Below are 27,004 nucleotides of genomic sequence, written 5' to 3' on the forward strand. Positions count from 1 at the left end.
CACTTACTAAATCTTGATAATTTAACAATTTATTTAAATGCATAGATTCATTAAAGATGAGATGCTTTAATTTTTTTCAGGGAATTTAGTTCAGGTACATGTTAAAATAATTGTGGTTTATTTGGTGCTTGTGGGAGTTTCACTGTACTATTAAACCTTGGCTATGAATAAGGATTTATACAGTTTTATTTTGGGAGTGATGGGCATTTTATTAGTAATAACAGTAAATTAGAGAAGAGGAAAGAAAGGTATATGTGAGTATGTGGTAGCTCAAATTTTATGTTTTTGAAACTCAGAGTAGGTAGTTCCTGAACTAATCTAGGATCAAAGACACCTATTCTACTAAGATTTGCTTTAGGTCTCTTATTAGAACATCAAAACTGTATCTAATTTTGCCCTTATCTGCAGAATTTTTTTTAGTTAAGCTATGGCCAATTTTTCTAAGTGGTTTATTGTTCTTTAGTTATTTCTAGTATTAAACTTGATGATTTATTTCTGTGAACTAAAAATTGCTATCACAGAGTTCTTACATTCAGATTTTGTTTGTGTTTTACTGCTTAAAACATCAAGAGAAATGAAAAGTCAGTGTCATTTTCCTTTCCACTTCTTCTCACACTAATCTCTGGGGGAAATGCACTGCATTGACAAATCCTATTTCCATAAATGATTATAAAGTCTTACTGGAGATGTTTGAAATCCCCAGCACTCTGTAGCATGGCCAGGAAAGTTGTTTTTTATGTGCTGTGTAAATAAAGCCAAGTTTTATATTTTAAGTTCTGTTGGTTATCTGACCTTCATTACCTCTGGAATAAGAAAGGTCTTGAGGTAAGCCATTTAATGGCAAAGAAAAATATATATTGTTAGAAATTTATTGTTAGTATACTTTAAAATTTCACCTTATTAATAAGTGTAAGATAAAAGGCTGTGGTAATAGTGAACTTTATTTTGATATTGATTATCTGTTACATATTGACCAGTATTTCTGAATTTCCCATTAGTGTAATCGTTCAAATTCCTCTTCGCCTGTTGACAAGCTTAATCAGCAGCCTCGCTTAACAAAACTGACACGAATGCGCAGTGATAAGAAGAGTGAATTTTTGAAAGCATTGAAAAGGGACAGAGTAGAAGAGGAACATGAAGATGAAAGTCATGCTGGCTCAGAGAAGGTAATTGAAATCACAGTGATTCTTGATTTTTAAACTACATGGGTAAATATTTAGAACCTTGGTAAACTCTAAAACTTTATCTTTAGTTTTCCTCCGCTAAGCCCATGCCAGCAGGTTCTTGTCTTTTTCCGGTGAATATTTGAGGGTTTATATAACCAAGGCTGATGTTGAACTCTCTGCACTTGCGGTATCTTTGAACTTCTTAACTCTCTTGCTTCCACCCATGAAAGCTGGTCATGTCACACCTGGTTTGGGCAGAAGTATTTGTGATGAGTGTACCACTGATGTTAGAGAACAGGTCAGCTCTGTACATTGTCTCTGATGTGCTTGACTTTGTCATTGTTCTGTGTAATCACGGAATATTAGAAAGGAGCTCTGCTTTCTAGTTTGATTCAGTTTTGAGGAGCCCCAGCAGGAAATTGAAAAGGCAATAGTTAGATCAGGGCCTGTAATCCCATCGTTCCTTCCTGTGTGCATCTTCAACAGTCTACCTCCTTGATTCCCTTTCTTGATGATCTCATGGTTTCTCTGTCTTTTTCTTCAGATCTCTTGGTGGCAACAGCTTTATAGATACTTAACCAATCTGGCCTCTATCCTTTGGGTTCCTCTTAACCCACACAGTTGTAAATAAGTCCTTGATTAACATACTTTGAAATTACAGCCCCCAAATAATTTCTCGTGTCCAGGTTGACATGGAATTTATAATCCTTTGCCTTAGACTCCCAATCAGATGCTGAAATGACAGGTGTGCATGGCTATGCCTGGACACAAATTTATACTTTTTTTAAATCCTTTGGCTGGGCACCATGGTACATGTCTATAATTCCAGTACTCTGTAGTCTGGAGCCAGGAGGTTTGATGCAAGATGAGTCCAGCAGGGACTATATATATAGCAAGTACCAGCTGTATAATTATATACTTTTTCTTTTCCTTCATCTTTATCTTTTTGGCCTTATATATTTTTGTGAAAATGCCGTTGAAATTTAGTGATTAATAATTGAAATTAATGTATTTTTCATGAGAATCTAGATAGGTTCTGTTAATTGTCACTAACTTCTTTAGAACTCACTCTTTATTTTTTAAACTCCCTAAAAATCAGGATGACGACTCATTTAATTTGCATAACAGCAATAGTACTCATCAAGAAAGAGATATAAACAGAAACTTTGATGAAAATGAAATTCCACAAGAGAACGGCAATGCGTCAGTGATTTCTCAGCAGATCATTCGTTCTTCAACTTTCCCACAAACTGATGTTCTTTCCAGTTCACTTGAGGCAGAACACAGGTTAGTAATTATTTTTACTTTTTAACTGGCGTTATCCCTGTTCAAGATTTTTTTTTAATCAAGTTTCAACGATTGATAGGCTGATGCTGTGTACTGGATCTAGGTTCTTACTTGTCTTATACATGTGCTATAGTCTGAACCCTTAATTTTTTTTTTTTTTTTTTGATGCTAGATCTTACCATATAACCTTGGCCAGCCTTGAATTATGCCTGGCACTGCCTCCCGAGTGCTGGGATAAAAGATGTGTCTCCACACCTAGTCTTAATTTGTTTGCATTTAAGTTTGACTTGTTTTTAAATGAACAGGTGGTTTTTTTTTTTACATTTATAGTTGTGTTTCCATTGTGGTTGAGTCATTCCACCTTGATTTCTATATGGGTTTGACTTTCATGCCGGCATTGATTAAGCTTATTTTCATTCCTGTTTTAGTGTATTTCAGTGCTTTGTTCCTTTTTTATTGCTTAGTAGTATACTGTATGACTGCATGACTTTATATTCATTTTTAGGATGTATGAGTTTAAGTGTTTGCTTACGTTTATGTCTGTACTACCACATGTATGTGTGGTGCCTATGGACACCAGAAGAGGCATCAGATACTCTGGAACTGGAAGTACAGATGATTGTGACCTGCCATGTGGATGCTGGGAATTGAGCCCTGGTTTTCTGGAAGAGTAGCCAGTGTTCTTCTGCTGAACGTCTTTCTTCTCCCTTACTTCTTAAGTGTTAAAAATAATGCATTTACAAGCATTCATGTATAAGTTCTTTTTTTGTTTGTTTTGTGAGCATTACGAAAATATTTCTTGCTAGGCCTTGGTGGCGCACACCTTTAATCCCAGCCAGCAGAGATAGGTGGATGGATCTCTGTGAGTTTGAAGCCAGCTGGGTCCACAGAACAATTTCTAGGACAGGTTCCAAAGCTACAGAGAAACCCTGTCTCAAAAAACAAAACAATACCACAAAAAATGGGGGGGGGGGGGCCTTGGTGGTGCACGCCTTTAATCCTAGTGCTTGGGAGGCTCTTTGAATTGGAAGTCAGAACTACAAGACCTAGTTCCAGGTCAGGTAGTGCTATTACAGAGAGAAACCCTATCTCAAAATACCAACACCCTCCAAGAGATAAAAGGGGGGTGGGCGACAAAAACCCATTTCATTAGGGATACTTATCTTTATGGCTTTGCCTAAATTAGTGAGATTATATGTAGAGAAGTTAAAAGAATGACTAGTGTATAGTGAGGTATATAAACTATTCATATAAAGATATTGATGGGGAGATTGAAAATGAGAATCTATGTAAATGCTATTAATAGAATGTGCACATCCTGTATAACACTGGGTAGAAATTTATAGAAACTAAGCACGTGTAGATATATTAAAGTGAAACGGTTTCTACATGGTGCAAGTTACATATTAGTAATAATGTATTGGGTATCATCATAGTATGTGAAGGGAAAATGAAAAGTGCCTATTTGGATTAACAAAAGCTTGTATTTGAATGGATGCATGCACATATACAGAAATGAATAAATGTATGCATACATAGACAGGTTTTTTTTAAAGAAATATTACATGTACTTGTATGTCTTTCATTGACTGAATTTCTGTTTCACAGAGGAGTCACATGTTCATTATTCAGTGTCTCAAAGTCAGTAAGCTGTGTAGTTAACATTTAAATCTAGGAAATCTAATCCTAGAGCAAAGTCATTATGATCATTCTTAACATTTTTGTATGTGGGGGAGTTGGGGATTGAACCTGTCCTGCTAGGCAAGCTTCTAACCACTGAGTCTTACTCAAGCCTTAAAACATTCATTTCTCCTAAGCTTACAAAGTTACATTTATATTTATTTTAGTTTACTTTTATATTTCAGGTTTAATTTCTTTAAGAATAAAGTAGGAGGGGGCTGGAGAGATGGCTCAGAGGTTAAGAGCACTGCCTGCTCTTCCAAAGGTCCTGAGTTCAATTCCCAGCAACCACATGGTGGCTCACAACCATTTGTAATGGGGTCTGGTGCCCTCTTCTGGCCTGCAGGCATACACACAGACAGAATATTGCATACATAACAAAGAAAGAAAGAAAGAAAGAAAGAAAGAAAGAAAGAAAGAAAGAAAGAAAGAAAGAAAAGAAAAAGAAAGTAGGAAAAATGGTCAAAGCAAACACAGTCAGTTCTACTAGTCTTAGTTTATAACATTTGAATTAGGAGATATTGAATGATTGAAGTAGAAATCCCATTTCTAAGGGCAGCCATCTACGTTATAATCAAGACTGTATCAGAAAAGCCAGTGAATAGGCATCAAAGAAATAATGCTGATTCGACTTTATTGGCCTTGAGGCAACAGTTGAGGGTGTAATATCCTAATTCTGGAGGCAGAATACTAAAATTCTTTTCTTTGCTGTAGAGTAAGCAAATTGTTTTACTTAAATGACCCCAATTCTTCCTCTGTAAAATATGAATAGCATGTTAGATACTATTTAAATCTCTTGAGTACTAATATATCCTTTGAGACTTTGAAAAATATTTTTGAAATCAATGACACAAGTTGAAAGATATACAAATAGAAATAACAGGAATATTTAAGGAGTACAATTTCAAAAAAGTTTATTACAAGATAATTGGCCTTTAAAAAACACAGAAACTCCAAAGTTACTACTTTATGTGCTTGTCCAACAAATCAAAATGGTTTTCTATGTAAATCTTTTCTTAGCTATGTTTTCCTAAAAATGGAAGTTTTTTTTTTTTTTAAATTGGAAAGAGTAAACTTTATTAATCATTTCTCAATATATAATTTTAGGCTGAGAACTTTGAAAAATCATTTTTCTGTTATTGTCGAACTGTGCTCTATGCCTCTTTTCAGATTTAATTGTGCACTGAGGATAGTAAATGCCATATATCCAAGACATTAGAAGAATAAATTGTAAAATTCAAGATAGGGAAGCTTCTGCAGCCTTTCCTTTCCAAGTACAACTAATGAGCAGTTGAAACTGTGTTGGATTGTGATATTGAAGAAAAAGCAAAAGTGACATTGTTACTACTACTTTTAATACAAGGATTTGCAAGTTTTTATTTTTGACTCTCCTATTGCAGGTTTCCAGCATAGAGAACTTTGACTCTGAAGATTGCTTAATCAGGCTGTAACACAAATAAAAAAATCCCAGAGACAGATAAAGGGTTAAAACTGAAGATCAGAGAAGCAGAGCAGTAAGCTGCTAGAGAGAGAGAGAGAGAGAGAGAGAGAGAGAGAGAGAGACCTTTTACCTCTATCAAAGCTCAGACCAAAGGGCAATCCTCAGACTCCACACTCTTCCCCTTTATGTTCCTCTCTCCTCCCTGCCATATCACTCCTGTCCCCACCTCCCTAGTGCTGGGATTAAAGCTGTATGACTCTCAAACACTGGGATTAGAGGTGTGTGCTACCACCTCCTGGATCTGTGTCTGATTCCATCTTGTGTAGCCCAGGGTAGTCTTGAACTCACAGAGGTTTGTCTACCTCTGTCTCTTGAGTCTTGGGATTAAAGTTGTGTGCCTCCACTGCCTGGCCTCTAGTGGCTAAACTTTGCACTCTGACCTTAAGGCGAGCTTTGTTTATTAAGATACAAATAAAATATCACCTCGTCAGGCATTTTATTTTTGCTTACTATCAAATATGGTCTACTTGGTTAATAACTCATTTTTAAGAAAACAAACTCAGAAGTCCTTTTATATTTTAGGGACTATGTAATCAGACTGTGGATTGTGTTTTCTTGTACAAAGTTTATGTTGCCCAGGTGAAGCTCTGAATTAAACTTACTTTCCTCCCTTTCAGATTATTAAAGGAGATGGGCTGGCAGGAAGACAGTGAAAATGATGAGACATGTGCTCCCTTAACTGAGGATGAAATGAGAGAATTCCAAGTTATCAGTGAACAGGTAAGGAAACCTAAGCCTTTTAGAGTCATTCTTTAAACAGCCCTTCCTTGAGTAGAACAGCCAAATTACAGATGAACCCTGGTGGTAGGGGAACCTACTAGTTTTATATGTTTAGGAGTTGACTAGCCATCATACCACAGGCCAGAATTCCCCTCCGACAAATCTGTAATGACTGTTGTGTGTACAGTCTCTAGGCAGATAAAATGTTTATCTAGATCTTTAATTTGGTTCTTGATTTGACATGGGTGACAAGTTTTAATTAACTTTGCCTTTGATCCTTTCCAACAAGAATAATTAATACTCTAAACCATCTTATTTTAGGACTATATACATTCTTTTCTGAAACAGTATTAGGGAAAATTTAATATAGAGCATCAAAAAGTTATTTTTCTAAATCTGTTATAGATTTAAAAATATTAGTTATGGTTAAGATGAATCTAGTATTTTCCTCATTGTATTTCTAAAATTTCCTTAAAAATTACCACATAAAATGTACTAATTTAACCCTCTATCCTACCTCCACATTCATCTCAGTGGCTTAAATGCATTCATATTGTTTGATAGCCATTACCACTGTCTGTCTTGTGTTTTTTTATTCTCTCTTTCTTTGTGTGTGTGTGTGTTCCCAAACATTAACTCAGTAGCACTAAGTGATAATTTTCTGTTCCTCTAGTCCTGAAAATACTCTTCTGCTTTCTGTTTGTATGAACATGGTGGTTTTCCATGCCTCATGTACATGCAATCATATACTATTTGTCTTATTTCTTCTGGCATTATAACCTCAAGGTTTGTATATATAGCACTTTTTGGGATAAGACTGAGTAGTATTTCACTATTTGCATGTATCTGTATATTGTGGATCTGTTAATAGACACTTGGATTACTTTTACCTTCTGGCTACTATGAATAATGCTGCTTTGATAATAAGTTAGTGTGTGTGTGTGTCTACAGTAGAATTGCTACTGAAGGAAGTGTTGGGACCAGATGACGATAGCTCAGCAGTTCAATGCACTTAACACCAAACCTGACAACCTGACTTTGACCCTGGAAATCCACATGATGAAGCACCGGAGATGATGACTCAGCAGTTAAGAGCACTGACTGCTTTTCCAGAGGACCTGGGTTCAATTCCCAGCACCCATATGGCAGCTAGAAACTGTAACTCCAGTTCCAGGGGATCTGGCACCCTTACACAGACAAACATGCAGGCAGCACACCACATAAAAACAAATCTTGCGCACACTGAATACATGTTTAAAAGAAAAAGTTTTTTATGTGATTGAGCAAGTGTCCTTGTGGTATGATAGAACATCCTTTGGGTGTATGCCTGAGTGGTATTACTTAAATAAACCCAATTCTTCTTCTGTAAAACATGAATAGCATGTTAGATACTATTCAGGGCTCGTGAATATCTTTGAAACTTTGGAACACAGTATGAAATTGACAGCACCTTGATATGTAATAGATACAAGTTGAAAGATGTGGAAATAGACAAATCATAAGTATTTAAGGAGTGCAACTTAAAAAAAAACAACAGTGGGGTTTTTTTAATAAATTAATTTATTATATATACACATGCCAGAAGAGGGCACCAAATCTTATTATAGATGGTTGTGAGCCACCATATGGTTGCTGGGAATTGATCTCAGGACTTCTGGAAGAACTGTCTCTTACCCTCTGAGCCATCTCTCCAGTCCAAACAGAAACTTTAAAGTTACTGCTTCAGGTGCAGTATACTTACCAAATAAATGAAAATAGTTATTTCTCTGACAGTCTTTTTTTTTTTTTTTTTAGCTGTCTTAAAATGAAAGTATTTTCATTAGAATAAAATTGAAGAGTAAACTGTTATTAATCATTTTTATATAGGTAGATGATTCCCCATTTTACTGAGAAATCGCCATATTGAATTTCAAAGTGGCTGTACAAGTTTGCACTTCTACCAACAGTGGAAGAATGTTCCTCTTGTTCCCCTTGTTCTACTTTCAGGATAGCATGAGCTGTGTTTTTGATCTTAGCTATTCTGACAGGTGTAAGGTAGAGTCCAAGTTGTTTTGATTTGTATTTCCCTGATGTCTAAGGTTGTTTACCATTCCTTTTATAAGGGTCTCTTGGCCATTTGAGATTTCTTTATTGAAAATTCTCTGTTTAGATCTTTACCCCATTTAAAAAATTGGATTATTATTATTTTTTGATAACCAAATTTCTTGAGTTTTTTACATATTTTAGAAATTAGTCCTGTCAGATGTGGGGTTGGTGAAGATCTTTTCCCATTTTGTAGACTGTTTTGTCCTATTGATGGCGTTCTTTGCCTTGTAGAAACTTTATGAGGCCCCATTTATTAATTGTTGATCTCAGTGCCTGTGCTATTGGTGTTCTGTTCAGGAAGTGGTCTCCTATCCCAATACGTTCAAAACTATTTCTCACTTTCTTGTTTATCAGGTTTAGTGCATCTTGGTTTATGTTGAGAAGAATCTACTTCTACTTGAGCTTTGTGCAGGGTGATAGATATGGGTCTGTTTGTATTCTTCTACATGCAGGTATCCAGTTAGACCAGCACCATTTGTTTTTCTTTTTCCTTTTAAGACCCCATTACTTCTACTGGGTTGCTTTGTCTAGCCTTAATACTGCAGTTCAGAATGCCATGTTTGGTTGATATCCATGGGAATCCTGCCCTCTTCTGAGTAGAAATGAAGGAGGAGTGGATGGATATAGGTGGTAGGCAGGGAGGTGGTGAGCAGGAGGGACTGGGAGAAGAGGAGGGAAAGGATAGGAAGCTGTGATTAGGATATTTAAAAAAATAATAATCATTTTGAGACAACAAAAAAACTGAAAATAGTTTCCCTCCCTCCCTCCCTCCCTCCCTCCCTTCCTTCCTTCCTTCCTTCCTTCCTTCCTTCCTTCCTTCCTTCCTTCCTTCCTTCCTTCCTCTTCTCTTTTCTTTCTTTTCTGGTTTGTCAAGACAGAGTTTTAATTTGGTCTGTGGGGGTGCACACCTTTAATCCCAGCACTTGGGAGGCAGAGGTAGACAGATCTCTGTGAATTTGAGGCAAGTCTGGTCTACAGAGTGATCCAAGACAGGCTCCAAAGATATGCAGAGAAATCCTGTCTCGAAAAACAAACAAAAACCCCCACAAAGTTATAGGCGTGGTGACATGACTCAGTGGTTAAAGCCTGACAACCTGAGTTGGATTCTCAGGCCCACAGGGTAGAAGAGAACTGAATCTGTGTATTGTCCTCTATCACATGTGTTTCCCCACATACTCTATGATGAATATAGGTGGGGGCTGGAGACACAGTTCAGTGTTAAGAGCTTCTAGCAGAATACCCATGTTCAGTTCCCAATACTCATATTGGCCATCCAGCAATTGGATCCCATTGCTTCTTTTGGCCTTGGTACTATGCATGTACACATACATGAAGGTACTCACACGTGCGCATGTGAAAATAAGTCTTGTGTAAATGTAATATAAAGAAACTTTTAGCAAGACCCTTATGCTGTTTTTTCATGGAACATCCCATTTTATATTTTCTGCCAACTGTGTACATACAAGAAGAGCTCAAGTTTCTCTACATCACTGTTGATACTCATTATATTTCTATGTCTTATCTCTTAAAGTATATAGCATAAGTTGATAATTCAGTGGTTTTGATTTGCATTTCTCTGATTAGTATCTTAGTTACTTTTCTATTGCTGTGATAAGACACCATAACCAAGAGCATTCATAGAAGGGAGAGTTTCAGGGGGTTAGAGTCCATGGTGGTGGGGAATGTCTGCATCAAAACTCAAGCTTAAATCCTAAAGTAGGAGGCCGGAAGAGGGTGGGGAATGAGAGGAATGGAGAAAGAACTGGGAATGGTATAGGCTTTTATGAGCATATGGGTATTATTCAGTCCACCACAGAGAAGTTTGATCATCTTTTCATAGGCTTATTAGCTATTTGTATAACTTCTTTGGGGGTAAATATCTGTTCAAATCCTTTGTGCTCACTCTTTTCACTTCATGCCGGAGATCATATCTATGGCCAACCCATGTTAATGCATGTATTATATCACTGAGACATCCCCCACTCCCTTCCATCTTCTCTAATACGTGCCTACTGCAGTTTCTCCTCCCTCTGCTCCTTTCATGCCCTCTTCCCCAGATCAGTTCTTCCTCTGGGGGTGTGTGTGTGTGTGTGTGTGTGTGTGTGTGTGTGTGTGTGTGTGTGTGAGAGAGAGAGAGAGAGAGAGAGAGAGAGAGAGAGAGAGAGAGAGAGAGAGAGAGAGCGAGAGCGCGCAGAGGTAGGTCTCCCACTAAACATGGCCTAATAAACAATAAGACTGGGCACTTCATCACAGCTGGACGAGGCACCCCAGTTGGAGGAAAAGTGTCCCACGTACAGGTAAAAGAGTCAGTATAACAACTATAACGTATATACAATCCTTCCTCTTCTGCAGGTTTCACCTGGCTCTACCTTATGTTTGTTATGGATCTCTGCATCTGACACTCCTTTGTTGTTGACAGTTGGGCTAGTATGAATATTGCAGAGTATCTAGGAATAATTTCAGTGACTTTTTTTTTCTTCTTTTTTTTTTTGTGCCAGTTGTGTTTGGTTCTATCCTGGGTCTCTGGGCTGTTGTGCCTCTGGTTCCTGGCCATCTAGGCAGTGTCGGGCATAGGCTCCCTCTTGTATAATGGGCCTGAAGTTAACCTCTCCCACCATTCTCCCAGCACTTCTTGCAGGCAGGACAGATTGTAGTTTTTAGGTCTTGGTGTTTAGATCTTTCTGTCTATAATAGTGTATAGTAAAGGTGAATACTAAATTACTTTTTTGGGTTAATGTGATCCAGTACACAATAGGAAGAAACTTAAGAATAACTTGAATTTGTTCCTCAGGACCATTTGGTTGAAAGTGAGGACCAAACCAGCTCCTGCAGGTTGTCTCTGACCTATGCACGCACACATGCACACTCTTACTCTAAGTAATAAAAAATTTAAAATGAACATATAAATAAGAAAATAACAAGTACCCAAACTATGTTCGTGCATGTGCGGTAGCGTGCGCGTGTACTCTCTCACTCCCTCTCCCTCTCCCTCTCTCCCTCCCTCCCTCCCTCCCTCCCTCCCTCCCTCCCTCCCTCCCTCCCCCCCCCCTCCCTCCCTCCCCCCCCCCTCTCCCCCCTCTCTCCCTCCTTTCTAGGCTTTCTATTTCTTTTGTCTGTGTCAGTTGAAGAGTCACTTTCTTTTAAGACAGTCTTTAGCACTGGCCACTCTTCCCTCTGTAGCCAGGTTCCTTGGATGTGCTGAACTAAATAGCAGACCTGCTCTACCATAACTAGTTTATGCAGTGCATATTCTACTTCCCTGCACTGTTTTGATTACTGTATTTTTATGCTAAGTTTTGAGAGTCAGGAAGTATGATCCTCCAACTTCGTTCTACAAGATTGTTTTGTGGTTCCTTTTTTTTTTTTTTTTTGGTTTTTATAACCATGTAAAAATATTAATAGGGACTTTTTTTGTCTTTGTCTTTTAAAACCTTTTATATTAATATGTATTAGTTATACAAACTATTGGTTTCATTGTGAGATTTTATACATGTATGTAGTGAATTTGGTAATATTGGCATCTTAGCAGTATTAAATCTTCCAAAACATGAGCGTGAGGTGGATGTTTTTTCAATGTTTTGTGTTTGAAATGTTTCAGACCTTAAAACTTCTTGTGAACTTTATTCATTGTATATAAATGGAATTGTTTTCTTTCTTTGAGGGTGAAGGGTTTCAAAACAGGATTTGTCTGTGGAACAGCTATGGCTGTCCTGAAACTCACTCTGTAGACCAGAGTGGCCTCAAATTACCTGCCTCTGTCTCTTTTGGAATCCAAGGCATGGGCCACCACAAGCAATGGCATTGTTTTCTAAATAATTCTTTTCGAGTTGTTTATTATCAGTGTTCATTGTCTTGGAAACGGCTGACCTTGTTGATTTTTATATATTGTAACCTTTGTGTATATTAAATTCACTATTTTTTGGTGGCTTTAGGCAGGGGAAGCATTGGTGTTGGGAGTTTTGTCTTCTTCTAACAGAGAATTTTACTGTCCCTTCTTTCCCGATTAACTAATTTTTTATTCAAAAGTTCTTAATGAACTATGGTTTTTTTTTTTTTTTAAAAAAACATGATTGTAAAGTTGATGACCATATATAATAGTCTTTTGAAAGACAATTTTTGTTGGGAATATGCATAGTTTGTATATAGAATTTCTCTTTAAATGCTTGAGGTTTTTTTTCCCAGTTGCATAAGCTGATTATATTGAGAACAGTTCCATCTCCATTCAGATTTTTTTCATTCGATCTTTATTCCCAATTCTGACCCCTAGTATCCATTTACCATTCTGCTTTCTGTCCTTAGGAATTAGCTTTCCTGTAGTACATGCTACTAGGCAAGTCCTCTACCAGTGAGCTGTCCCCAGCTTGAATGATTTATTTTGAGTGTAAAAAATGATATCATTCAAAATGTACTGAGCACGATTGCTATGAATAGAATTCCAAGGGAAACAATTTTATATTACTAAGATAATTAACTTTAAAACCATGTGATGACTGAGGCATGTAGCTAAAACCTTATTGATAATAAAATGCCTAACTGTCATGAAGGAATTATTTCTGTACACTGTGATTTGGAAACCGGTGACATACATAAAGCTGTAATTTCTGAACTAATGATAAAGGCATGAATATATTTATATTAAGTTGTTATAAAAACACTTGATATTTAGGTACAAAAAAATTGTTAAAGATGATATCTGAATTTTCAGGGTAAGATACCATGAAAACTATGATTATGCTTATTATGGTATTAACTCTTGGGGCAAAATTAACTTGCTTGTTTTTGACATTTTAGTTACAGAAGAATGGGCTGAGGAAAAATGGTATTTTGAAAAATGGCCTGATCTGTGACTTCAAGTTTGGACCCTGGAAAAACAGCACTTTCAAACCCACAATTGAGAACGATGACACAGAGACAAGTAGCAGTGACACATCAGATGACGACGATGTGTGAAGGGTTCCTAACAGCTTTAGAGATTTAGTGTGATACATCTCTCATGCAGTTTGGGGTGAATTGTAAAAATGAAGAACTATAATTTATGTAGTGAACTACCCCATTAGAAGATGATTTTTTTGGGGGACTTCAATATGAAGAAAACCAAGAATGTTGTGTTGGGCTGTGTTGAACATTATTTCTTTGTAAATGAATGTTGTAGAAATGAGGACTTTGGTTGATCCAACATTGACTTTCTTCATCACTGCAGCATTTCTCTGACTAGCAATGTGACGATGTAACAAATGAGATTTTCTCATTTAATAATAAAAAATTGTGTAATGTTTTTGCAAAGCTTCTGTCTTAAAATGTTCAGGTCTTAAGGTAAAAGGCAGCTTACAGTTTTGCTTGCAGAGTCATATCTTTTTTGAACAGTGGAAATCTTCAATTCTACTTTGTGCACCTCCTCATCCCACTTCCCCCTAAAACAAAACGAAACAACAAAAAGGAAAATGTAGCATGTTGGCTAAAACTGGAGCAAAGTGCACTAAACATTAACTTCTTGAACTGAAGTCTCGTACTAAGTCACCTTTCAAAACAAATTGCTCTTTAGTCCTTCATAGTGCAGTGGATGTGAGAGGAGACGTGCCAGGTGTTCTTCCAAGTTTTTAGGAGGTGCTTGTCAAGAGCTTTATTTGGTGTATTGTCAGATCAGGATTTTCAGAACTGATTGGAGGAGCTGTGGGAAAACTTATTTTGATAAATTATTACACATGCAGAAAACCTGATCATACTGACTGGATCTGTCCACGACATGGAAAATAAACTGGATTTTCAGAATGTTGTTGTTCTCTGTAGTGTTCAAGGTATTGGTCTCCAAGTACAACATGCTATATTAATTTTTTAACTTTATTCTTTTCTTCATTAAAAATGCAGTTCTTTTGAGATTAGAATAAGAAAGCTTAAATTTTATCAAATTTGTAGTTATTGGATGAATGCTGGCTATTTTCATTTGCAAGGAAAATTAGAATAATTTGTTTTGATGGTGTATTAGACTATTTTGGTTCTGTATATTTGTAACCAATTTTCAAGCTTTGTTTTACCCTCAGTTGCTTTTCTTAACTCTATCACATCCCTGTTCATATCAGTATATTCTATTTTAAAAAATACTTTATTCATTTTTGTGTATGTGTGTATGTCTGCATATGAGGCGGACAGGTGTCAGATCTGCTGGAACAGAAGTCCAGGCAGTTGTAAGCTACCTGACATTGGGTCCGGATATTGAACTTGCATCCTCTGTAAGAGCAGTATGTGCTCTTAATCACTATGCCATCCCTCCAGCCCCGGTATATTCTTATGTAAAGAGAGTAGTAGCCTTAGACCAGAAGTATTAATGCCAGATGGGTCTGTTTTCTCATAAGGCTGCAATGTTTTATCTATTTCTATATCAGTCCCTAGCTTTTGCTAGAATCTAGGTTTTAAATTCTTGTTTTGTTTCTCCCCAAGATTGGGGTAATGGAAAAATTAAACCAGAAAACTCCCATATTTTTACCTCCATAAAATTTTGAGGCTAAGTATTAACAAATTATTAAATATGCTTTAAATAAAAAGTTTCTGTTTTAATTTTGAAATTTGCTACAGGTCAGTCTAAACGGGAGAAGTTAAATGTGTCAGCCACAAGAATACCTAAGGGGTAGTTTTTGACAAAGCTGGCAGTGTAACGTTCAGTGTCTTTGGATTGCACTATTTGCATAATAGGGTAATGAAAAATTGTTTATATTCAGGCAGTTCTTTTGCCTTAATTCCAGTCTAGATAGTATTTAGCTAATGTTTATTATACTTTAATAGAATTACTATATAGAATATGGTGATTTACAGCAATATAGTTCTACTCATTAAGTGATGCCGTAAACACATTTGGTTATTAAGGGATGGAGACACATACGTGTTTAAAGATAACAGTTTTAACTAAAGAATGGGCTCTTAATAAAAGTTTGGATCATATTAAAAGAAAAGTCTACAAATGCCGATTGGTTACATTGTATATCTAGTGTGCAATTGAACAGTTAGCTCATGGTTGTTGGGGGTGGGCACAGTTTGAATACTTGAAACTCAATTCATTTTCTGCATAGCAAGCATTTGAACAAGTATTTTATTGAGGTATACATTGCCACAACAACATACAGTCACCCCAAACCAAGGGAGTGAGCATTAATGCCCTGCCCCAAATTTCTTGGCATGTATTCTTTGTGAACTCTTTGACTCCTCACTCCCACATTTCTTGTTTAAGTTGTAATTAATGAGCAAAATTCTTATGCTAGTAAATTCAAACAGCAGTATGCTGTTTGAATTTAAAATGAGGATCCAGAATGAATATAATTTCCATAAGTATATTCACCCCCAAACTAATTTTACTTGAAAGTAATACAATTTTTTTGACTTTCTTTCTTGCTTTAAGAAAGTCAATTGTCTTTTAGTTTAGTTTTCTAATTTCTGACTAAATTAAACTGCTTTTACGAAGTTTTGAAGAAATTCTGATGCTGGAAGCCATTTTTTAAGTTATAAACAAGTCATTTGGCACTAAATTTTAAGTGAATGTTGATATAATAGTCTAACAATAAATAATATTAGTCAAAAGAATATAAGTTTAAAGACCACCACCTCCCAGTGGCTTAAATTTTAACATAAAACTGGTGTGTTTGGGTTGGTTGAGTTTGGTGTATTTATGGACACAGAGTATCTGCAGTTGGAAACTGGATGCTTGACTTTTGGGGAAGTTGCAAATTCCTGAATTCATAATGGTAACTGGGAAAAGCGATGGGCAGAGGGCTTTTCAAGCAGCAGTAAAATCCGCAGAATATCCAAGGGTGCAGAGTCTTCATTTCTTTTTTCTAGGTTTCCGTAGGTGAGGCTCAATACTGGGATTTAACCAGAGCAGTGGTTTCCAGACATAGCTCTGATTGTTTAACCTAGAATTCTTAGTTCAGTACTTGAGAATGTATACTTCAGTACTTAGCCTAGTTTAGCAGTTTTATAATTATTTTATTTACTGCATATGACATACACAGATATTGTGATATTCAATATCTTGTATTGGACTATATTAAACATAATTGGTTTTATGACACTTTCATGAACAGAAAGGATTTTAGTCATATTCCTTTTCCCTCCCATTATTCCCTCCTAGTCTTGTTAGTCTTACTTCCCAAGTAACACCCCCACATCTATCGACTTTCATCTGACTTTATTTTTGTGGAATTTGTGTTGAATTTTATGGTTTGGATGTGTTTTTAATGACCCAGTTAATTTGTTATTTACTGAAGCATTGTTTACTGTAGCCACCTTAACAGTGACTGCTACAACACTGAAGAAATGTCTCTTGCTCTCCTGTCAACCCTAATTTAGGGTATGTGTGTACCTCAGGGAAGGGTAAGGGGGCCTTATGAGCCCCCTCCCTCTACCATCACTGGGTATTGATGGACCAATTCTTTGTAGCTCTTAAGTAGGTAATCACAGTGGCTGTGATCCACTATGGGGTTGTGTTCTGTAGAAACATGGTAGGATGGTTGATATGCTGAAGCATTACGTCCATTAGGACACTGCTGCAGTGTGTTTTGTATATCAGGTCCTTGACTGCTATGATGTGTAAGAGTAGTTTAGTAGTGGTTCTCACAATTGTCTGCATGTTGGTGGTGCACTGACTAGCTTAAAGTAACAATGGTTGTGTTACCCCTCTAAGAATATTAGATGGTTGTGGCCTAGGCTGTTGATTTTAAGCTCTTGCTAGGACTCCTAAATTATGGACACAAAAAGTATCAGAAGTTTGCCCAGTTCAAAGCTTTGCCCTTTTCTTTTAATCCACATACCTAACTCTCAGAATGGATCTCTGTTCCCCATGGGGTTATTGTAAGAATAAGAATCATTTCATGCACTTGATTTGTCTCTTAAGCCTAGTAAGCACTCGTAAGTTCTAGCTGTTTGTTTGGAGTCAGGGTTTTTCTTATATCTCTGGCTGTCCTGGAACTCACTCTGTAGACCAAACTGGCCTTGAACTCAGAAATCTACCTGCCTCTGCCTCCAGGGTGCTGGGATTAAAGCCATGCACCACTAAAGCTGTTCTTTTACGAACAGCCTAGTTATTCTGCATTTAAAGTTACCCTTTGAACAGCCACTGTTGCAATGCTATGAAAGCATCTGAGTTCTCAGTTAAAGTCGCTGTTATTTTTACTTTGTTTGGTATGTTCAGTTATAGGTTGGCAGTTTGATTTTATTTAGCCTTTAAAAAGATTGACCCTAAAAAAAAAAAAGATTGACTCTTTGACAAATGTGATCATTGGTAAAACCCATTGTGTGCACGCGTGTGTTTGTGTGAGTGTATGTGTGTGAAATAGTTGGAAGGGTAGGCTTCCATACTTGCAGATACTTGAAAATGAAGCTCTTTCTGCTAGTCATACCACTTCAAACTTTTGTCAAAATAAGTTTTGTTTGATCTGTCAACTCATTTCTTTGATGGTTTATTGCTTTCTGGAATGCTAAAGGTATAAGGATAATGGGCTGGAGAATGTATCTTATGCTTACCAGGTCTAGGCAACATGGATGTTTTGCGACAACTAGGTTGTAGGTGTCATCTCTTGAGACTTACTCTATAATTTTTTTAAAAAAACATAGATTCTAGTGCGCTGTTTCTTAGTAGGCAGCATGTGCTGCTTGTTTTCTAAGTGTGTGTATGAATGTATGCATGCTCATATGGTGGGTGTCTGCAGGAGACTTTCAGGTCCCCTGGAGCTTGAGCTGCTGGTGGTTGTAAGATGCTTGTGGTGGTTGCTGGGGACCCGGCTCAAGTTCTCTACAGGAACAGCAAGAACTCTTAACCGTAGTCACTCCTTCAGTCCCCATGATTTTAAATTTTTACTTAAATTATTTTTAGCACAGTAACTCAAAACTGGCTTTGAACTCATTCTGTAGGTTCCAGTGGCTACCTTTCTGCTTCAGGATCTAAAGTGCTGAGATTACAGGCTGTATGTCGCTATGACCAGCCCCAGTCAATATATTAACTATAACTCCATGTTAATAGTTTCTCCAGTGTCTAAAGAGAAGGGTAAACTCACCAGTGAGTAAGTAGAGAGTTCTTTTAACGAGACAACATGGTGAGGTAAAAGGTATTTCTTTGGGTTTAGTAGCTTTCCTTAGGTCTGTGGATCTCTGTTGCAGTGCATCCCCTGTGCCGTTATGTCACCCAAGCCACTGGACTGTGTGTCAGTCGGTTCCAGTGCAGTGTAATTGTGGGCAGTGGGCTGCTGACCCCTCGCATTTGTAAATCTTACAATTTAGGACTCCAGAAACTTGAAAATGAAAGCTTGTGTGTGTTATATACCATTAGTTGTGCTTTTTTAGTCTTCCTGAAGCTTTTAAGGAAGCTTTTTTTGTTGCTTATAAAGCATCTGTAATGCTGTATCTACCAAAGATAAAACATTCCATTCTAGATTAGTGAAATTTAGCATAACATAAATGAAGATATACTGAGAAAATGGGAAAACTGGTGGGATATGGGAGACAGTTTTAAAGGACAGACATTTGCATTCTCCAAAGGGAGACATTCATCTATACAGGGGTTCTCTGTAGCTTTGAAGCTTGTCCTGGAACGTGCTCTGTAGATCAGGCTGGCCTTGAACTCACAGAGACCTTTCTCTGCTGGGATTTAAGGAGTGTGCCACCACCACCCAGCCTATTACTTATTTTGCCTTAAGGCAAGAGTCTAACCGTGTTCCTTTGGTTAGCCTGAACCCTATGTGGCCTTGAGCTAACAGAAATCTGCCTCTCTGCATCTAGAGTACTGGGATTTAAGGGTATATGGCCCCACACCCTGCTTTGAGATAATTTCTTGGCTTCTCTGCAGTAGATGTTTTATAGAAAATAAGATAATAGAGAGTATTTATGACCTGGGGATACAAAAGCATAGGTTACATGTTCTACCCTGAAACTTGTTTGAATTTTTATAGTCAAGGAAAGTCATAGATCATCTCAGTCATAGCATCATTTAGATAATGCAAAGCAGTGCGAAGTAGTTGGCTATGTTATGGCATCCTGGGGCTTAATGAATAATGTTTTATTAAGGGCATGCAAGAGTGGAAGAAACGGTAAGCAAAAGAAGTGTTTGCAAAGGCACGTTACATAGAGAATTCCTGGAGTTCAGAAAAGGTATAAGGGAACGAGGCTGGTGAAACTAGACAGGTGTGGTGGTGTACTCTAATCCTAGCATTGGGAGGTAGAGGCCAGCCTTGGTTACATGAGAATCCATAGGAAAAGAGAACAAGGCCGGTGAGCCACATACAGCAAGGAGTCATCAGATGTTAAAACTGGAACACCAGACTTAATGTACCTTCCATTTATCTTCGAGCACCTTCATTTATTTCAAAGTCTGTCCTGTATTCTTGCTTAGTGAATAAGGCAGGAAAACTTGAAATTGCTTCCTTCGCATGTGACTATGAAAGTCATCTAGAGGAGTTAACCATGAAAGGCTTCCTGAGCAATGGGATGGAGGAAAGTGCTCAAGGAGTTGATTTGTTTTGTAAAGCCCTGGGGTCGGTCATAGAACAGTGCCAGCTTTTGAGGTAAAGCAGGAGACTCAAATTCCATGGTCATCCTTGGCTATATAGTGAGTTTATGCTAGCCTGAGATTCATTTAAAAAAAAAGTTGGCCAAGGCAGTCAGTCCATCAGTAATACCCTTACATAGTGATGCTGATGGTAATGCCTTTAGTGGTGCACACCTTTAATCTCAGTGCTTGAGAGCAGAGATACATTGGTTCTTAAAAGTTTGAGGCCAGCCTGGTCTGCACTGTGAGTTCCAGTATAGGTAGAATTACAAAGTGGGATCCTGTCTTGAAAAACTAACAAAAAAATTTCTTTTTGTCCGTAAGATAACAGTGCTCTCTGAAAGGGTGTGAATTCTCACGAACGAACTCTGCTCTATTTTTGTTTTGGGGTGTGTGTGTGTGTGTGTGTGTGTGTGTGTGTGTGTATTGACTAACCAACACACACACACACTTGAACTCTCTTGGCTTCCATCTGCTAAGTGTCAGGATTACAGATGTGCATGCCCAGCAGAATTTGGAAAAACTAATTTAGGTTGTCAGAAAGCATGGATCTCTGGTGCCCTCAAGTGGCATAATGTTGCAAAATATCCCAGAAAGACTATTGTATGGGTTATTAAAGTTTGGGCACACTTTAGACTTAGGTTGCTATTTCTATGTATTAATCAGACTTTTCTACACTAGATGATAACCTATATGAATTCCATGCCCACCTCTTTCATTTGGATACAAGTAAAAATGGCTCTATTCATTTTACAATAGTTTTACAATAAACTTCTTGGCAAGTGTACCATATTTGCTCATTTCTTATTTCTCAGGAAAAGTTAGTGACTTGCACTGTAGCAGTTGGTGTCCTGGCTAAGAGGAGTGAGTTCTATACTTGGCAGGGTTCTTGAGCCACCTCAGGCTTTTCATCCTACCCGTTTGCTAGTGTGCTCCTCTATGACTGCCCTTCCTTGGAGAGTAGATAGTTATCTCATTTAGAATTGTAAGGACATGTTTGCAGTTTTTATTTGGTTTACGTTTTATTATGCCTTTTATAAAATTCATGAACTTTTTCATGTCGATTTGTGGATTTCAAACTGAAAGAGGGAAGGAGACTATTTACATTCTACTCACAGGATAATGTGGTTCCTTGTTCCTGTTACTGTTTGGAATTTGACAAATTTGAGAAAATGCTACAGGTATAGAGTTTTCAGATCACCCGGTTACCCTCATGGTTGGTATAGTCAGCCCTCTCTATCTGCATGTTTTACATGTATAGATTTAACCAACCATGAATTGAAAATATTTGGTAAAAATGTGACTATCAGAGCACAATCTTCTTTCTTACCATTATTTAAATATTATGACAATTTATATGATTCACGCTGTATTGGCATAATAAGTAGAGTGTGTTATTTATTTGGGAGGATGTGTGTAGGTTATACAATTATATAAGGGACTTGAAGATCTGAATTTTGGCATCTTCAGAATGACTGCATGCAGAGAACTGCTTGTCCTAGGAATGGGCAGTTCAGGGCAGCGTGGCCCTGGGGTTCACCAGAGCCACTGAAAGGGAAGGTTGGAAGAACTACAGTTTGATTGAGTACGTCTGTGAGATGGCCACTTTCTGTTGTATGTTTTGCTTCGTGAGACAGGTTTTTATGCAGCCTGTATTGGCCTCAGGCTTGCTATGTAGCAGAACCAGCCTTGTTCCTGCACCCCTCAAACACTGAAACTGCAGGCATTGCCTCCACACCCAGTCTTTAGTTCTCATTAAGTGGAAAGATTGCTTAAGCCCAGGAGTTGAAGACCAGCCTGTGCAATATTGTGACATATTGTCTCAAAGACAATTAAAAAAAGCCCGATAGAACATTTACATTAAAAATTTTTATTTGGTAGACATGGTTTTGATTACTCTTAATCTCAGTACTCTAGAAGGGAAGGTGGATCTCTTGAGTTCAGAATCATCCAGGGCTACATATACCCGAGAAGGGAAAAATGTACAGTATATGCATTGTGTGTGTGTGTGTGTGTGTGTGTGTGTGTGTGTGTGTGTGGTGGGGGTTACACAGGCCACAGTAGGTGTGTGAAGGCCTGAGGACGGCTTGTGGAATCAGTTCTCTTCCTCCCCTATACATGGATCCTGGTGGACAGACTAGGTTTTCAGCTTCTGTTTTAACTGCTAAGTCATTGCACTTACCCTGTTAAACAGTTTCTCTCTCTTGCCCCCCACCCCTTCCCAGGGTCTCTTTAGGTAGCCTTGACTGTCCTAGATGCCTGGAACTTGCCATACAGATAGGTTGGCATTGAACTTGAGATCCTTTGCCTCCTCTGTGCTGGGAAATAAAAGTGTGCTGCCACACCTGACTTCTATCTTTTTAAAAAGAATATTTTTTATTTATTCTCTGATAATTTTACACATGTATGCAAATTATCTTGATCATACCCACCCTATCTCCTTCCCACCTTCACTATTTCTGCTCCTCTGCCTCTGCCCCTCCTCTTTCCTCCTCCTGCCGAGTCTGATGAGTGCTGCCTGCTGACCTGTTGACCTGGCGAGCTCGATCTTGTGCAGGTAACCGTGGCTGCTGCGAGTTCATGAGTGCGGCCGGCACACTATGTCCAGAAGACAACATTTCACAACATCTTCTTTTTTCCCTTTTTGTTTATGTGTATGAGCGTTTCGCTTGCATGCGTGTATGTGCACCCCATTCATGCCTTGTAGACACAGAAGTCACAAGAGTGTTAGATCCCTTTGAACTGGAGTTACAGGTGAGTTGTGAACTGCCATGTGGGTGCTGGGACCCAAACCCAGATCTTCTGTAAGAGCATCAAACTGTTCGTAAGCACCGAGCCATTTATTTTTATTTATTTTTAATTAGTACATTTTTTATTGAGTGAGCCTGTTGGCCCAGGCCTGTAATCCCAGCTATTAGGGAGACTGGACTATATGTCAAGACAGTGTCTCCCCACCTTCCCAAGCCCCCCAAAAGACAGTTCATTTACCTCATATTGTAATTTGTCTTTTTCTATTATTAGTTTATAAGAGTATCTCCCAGGTTTATTTTATTTTCATTTTTTGCCATTTAAAGGTCTTTTATTGCTATGCATCACAGAGGCTATCTCCTGGTAACCTTTTTTAAATCCCCAGGCTGGATTACGACAATCCCTTTGGGTCCCTGTGAGTGTTTTCCAGACTAGGTGGCCCAGGTAATCTGTCCTTGGCCTTCGGCACACTCACAAAAAAGTGCTCGGGGGAAGTGAGCTGTTTATTTAGATACAGCTGTGCTTGAATGGAGAGTGGGAGGCCTCTTTGATGCTCTGCTGGCTGCTTCAACACCCTCAAGACTCAGATTGGCCATCTGCTACTGCAGGTTCCTAATGTAGCTGCCAGGGCTCTTAAAAGTCATTGTCGTCACAGATGTCAAGGTACAGTTTCTACCAGGAGTGAAGATGCATTTGTGGAAGGTCCTGTCTATGCAGATGGCAGTCACCGACTTGACATTCTTGGAAGTGTTTCAACCAAAGGTGCAGATGCATACTGACTCAGCTGGCACAGTAAAGCTACCCAGGCCCCACTGAGAATCCACGTACAGCCCAATCAGAGACCCGACCTTGCCTTCATGAGCCAACGTAGAACGGCGAAGATATGGACAGGGCCCTTGTCACGGGAAGCACAGAGAAAGGAGTCATGGCTGAAGTTAATGCAGTACAAGGTGGCAGGGTCAGTGTCTCCTCGAAGCTCCACCAGTTTTTCCTTTTGACTGGGTGTCAAAAAGACGAATGAGGGTGCCCTCCTGGGAGGGCAAGGCTACCACAGCGCCTGGCTGGTTCAGAGACACACAGGCCACATCACTCTGATGTGCCTAATGGCAAATGGAGTAGATGAAGTGCCAGGCTGTGTGCTTGCCAGATCCACAAGTGGCAGACTTCCACACTTGTGTCCAGGAAACACAAGCAGCTGCTTCTCCAGGCTTGGGCAGAGGTCACACAGCCCCTTGAGGTTGTCCCGAGTGTCAAACTCAAACAGCTTTCGAGGATTGTCCGGGAAGGAGTACACATAGATGCGGTTCCTCAGCACAAACACAATCTTGTCATGGCACATGTGCACAGCCAGCACTGACTTGGGAAAGGTGAACTCCAGCACCAGTTTGTCCTTGGAGTCCTTGCCTTCTTGGGAATCGTCCCAGATCAGCACTGAGATCTCTGAGAACTTGGGGCTGCTACCACCACCCACCGGGGCCAGCCGGTTGGATCGGTGTACAGCATCTCTACCAGGCCCACGCTGCCTATCTACTCGTGGTCCAGATGCCCCTTCTCCATCAGTGGCTTCACATTGTAGATACGGATGCCTGTCTCCATGGCACAGCGAAAGCAGCTTTGGTCTTTCTTGGTTGAAATGTAAGCTGGTCACACCTCGAAGTGGCTGCTGAGCCATGGTCCAGAACCGCTGCCCCGTGGATCGTGCTCCAGCTGCACATCACTTTTGCTGACTGGATCTTCACCTCTCCCGACCCTTGTTCTAGCTGTCACCATGAAGTTCTGACCTCCCTAATATTTTTTTTTATTATTATTTATTTATTTATTATATATACAATATTCTGTGTGTATGCCTGCAGGTCCCATTACAGATGGTTGTGAGCCACCATGTGGTTGCTGGTAATTGAACTCAGGACCTTTGGAAGAGCAGGCAATGCTCTTAACCTCTGAGCCATCTCTCCAGCCCCCCCTAATATTTTTTATATGTGTCTTTAGGTATAGGTGCTCTGTCCACATGTATGCCTGCATGCCAAAAGAGGGTATCAAATTCTATTATAGATGGTTGTGAGCCACTATGTGCCTGCTGGGCATTGAACTCAGGACCTCTGAAGAGCAGCCAGTGCTCTTAACTGCTGAGCTATCTCTCTAGCACAGAGTATCTTCTAGCTTTATAGCTTATAAATTTCTAAAATCCTTAAATTTCAGCAAAAACTTCTACCAAATACGTTCTACATGCAAATGAACTTCTGATTTCAGGCAATTCCATTTCTGTTTTTCTAGTCCAGTGGCTGTTGTGAGGCAACCTTTGAAGTAATGATGTTTATGGTTTGAGTAAGAATGGCTCCCAAAAGCTCATGCATTTGAATGCTTTGTGTCCTAGGGACAGCACTATCTGAGAAGGATTGGAAGGATTAGGAGGTGTGACTTTGTTATTGCAGTAAGTGTGACCTTATTTGAGGACATGTGTCACTCGGAATGGGCCTAAAGGTTTCCAGAAGCTCATACCAGGCCATGTTTCTCTGTCTGCTTGCGGATCAGGATGTAGCTCTCATCTACTCTTTCCGCCCTTGCCTGCTTGCTGCCGTGTTCCCTGCCATGATGGTAGTGCACTAAATCTCTGAATCTGCAAACAAGTCCCAGTTAAATGCTTCTCTTATAAGAGTTGCCTTGGTATGTGTCTCTTCATAGCAATGGAACAGTGAATGGGACAGCAGTCACTCACTAGTGTGTTTCTGTTCTTGCTGAAGGGACATATTATAAATTATGTTTTGTTTAAACTGTTATCACAATGAAGATAAGCAAGATATTAGCAACCAAAAGTCTAGATGGATGAAGTCTGGGGAAGAGCCTGCCCAAAGGTGTTAGGTAGAAGAGTCAAAGACCGCAGTGGTCAAAAGGGGAGGTAGAAAGCAGTGGCCCTCATGGGGAATGGTAATGTCATTGACACTACAACTGGAAAAATTAGTTTAGATTCCAGCTTCACAACTTAAATAACAGAGGGAAGCAGGAAGAACTTGCTGGAGGCAATTGACCCATATATGGAAAAGCCAGAGAATTTTGTAAAGAAGTAAACCCACATTGCTAGCAACTATATCCCCCCCACACTTAACCCAGCTTAAATGTGTCTCTAGCTCGACCTCCTCTTTATCAGATCTCAACTATGTCCGTAGCTGTCCAACTGTCACTTGATGGGATAGTGCCCCAGAAGATGTGGAAGACAGCCACAGAAACCAGATTCTTGAAGCATACATGTTCCTAATGTTTGCTAAATTACCTTTGAATGTAGGAAGCCTAGCAGCTCTGCGAGTTTCTGCTTTGGCCTTTCGTGATTTAACTATAGTGGACAAGTGTAGAGGAAAGATGGGGCACAGATAGGCCAGACCTAGGCCTGTGCCTGAGGTGGGGGAAGAGTGGACACCTTGGTCAGGGTTTTGAATTCTAGGCAATGGGTGGAGGCCAGATGCAGCTTCTAAAGGAAGGTAGGGGTTGTGGTAACCAGAGTATGCTGATCTATGGTAACAAAGAAACAAAAAGGACTTCTTTAGTCCACCCTACAGACCAGCTCTCATAGTAATAGACTTGACCACAATTTAGCCTAGATATTCCCTGCCCCAGTTCTTTATTTAGACCTATTCAGGTGAGTCCCTTGAAAATGGACTAAAACACTTCATTTTCTCAAAACGGCCATTTTAAATAAAAGCCTTTCATCATACTTTTGTTTATGGGGATTGTTATATGACAGAACATTTCTTGGGGAAACATAACATACATGTCTACTCACCCCAGACTACATCCCATAGTAGGACCACCTAAGCCCAACTTGAACCAATGAATTTAGTGGGGTTACCCCAGCATGGGTGGGTGACAGCTTACAAAACTTATAAACCTGGATCATACTGTGCAGCCTGCAGGCATCTCAGTGGTTTGGAGAGTGTCCTTCCAAGTGACTCTGGTCTGAGACACTTCCTCAGCAAGGCTCCATTTTCTTCTCTTTCTCTTCTCTTCTCTTCTCTTCTCTTCTCTTCTCTTCTCTTCTCTTCTCTTCTCTTCTCTTCTCTTCTCTTCTCTTCTCTTCTCTTCTCCTCTCCTCTCCTCTCCTCTCCTCTCCTCTCCTCTCCTCTCTCCTCCCCTCCTCTCCTTTCCCCTCCCCTCCCCTCCCCTCCTCTTCTCTCCCCTCCCCTTCCCTTCCCTCCCTCTCCCCTCTCCTCCCCTCCCCTCCCCTCCCCTCCCTTCTTCTCTTCTCCTCTCCCCTCCCCCTCCCCTCCTTTCCCTTCCCTCCCTCTCCTCCCCTCCCCTCCC

General features: G+C 39.2%; 1 protein-coding gene and 1 pseudogene across 3 annotated transcripts in view; one reads left to right on the forward strand and one right to left on the reverse strand.

Moving 5' to 3' along the window:
• Gpbp1 (GC-rich promoter binding protein 1) overlaps nucleotides 1-14,208 on the forward strand; it is a 68,860-nt gene extending 54,652 nt beyond the window's left edge. For all 3 annotated transcript variants that reach the window (XM_038321578.1, XM_038321577.1, XM_038321579.1), the window contains 4 exons: nucleotides 999-1,166; nucleotides 2,266-2,453; nucleotides 6,252-6,354; nucleotides 13,231-14,208. In XM_038321578.1, the coding sequence (XP_038177506.1) occupies nucleotides 999-1,166; nucleotides 2,266-2,453; nucleotides 6,252-6,354; nucleotides 13,231-13,389 (618 nt within the window). In that variant the 3' untranslated portion in view covers nucleotides 13,390-14,208. The remainder of the gene's footprint in view (nucleotides 1-998; nucleotides 1,167-2,265; nucleotides 2,454-6,251; nucleotides 6,355-13,230) is intronic.
• Nucleotides 14,209-23,310: 9,102 nt separating this feature from the next.
• Nucleotides 23,311-24,383, reverse strand: LOC119809204 (annotated as a pseudogene).
• Between the last annotated feature and the right edge of the window lie 2,621 nt (nucleotides 24,384-27,004).

This window comes from Arvicola amphibius, chromosome 3, assembly GCF_903992535.2.
Source record: "Arvicola amphibius chromosome 3, mArvAmp1.2, whole genome shotgun sequence".
Lineage (NCBI taxonomy): Eukaryota > Metazoa > Chordata > Mammalia > Rodentia > Cricetidae > Arvicola > Arvicola amphibius.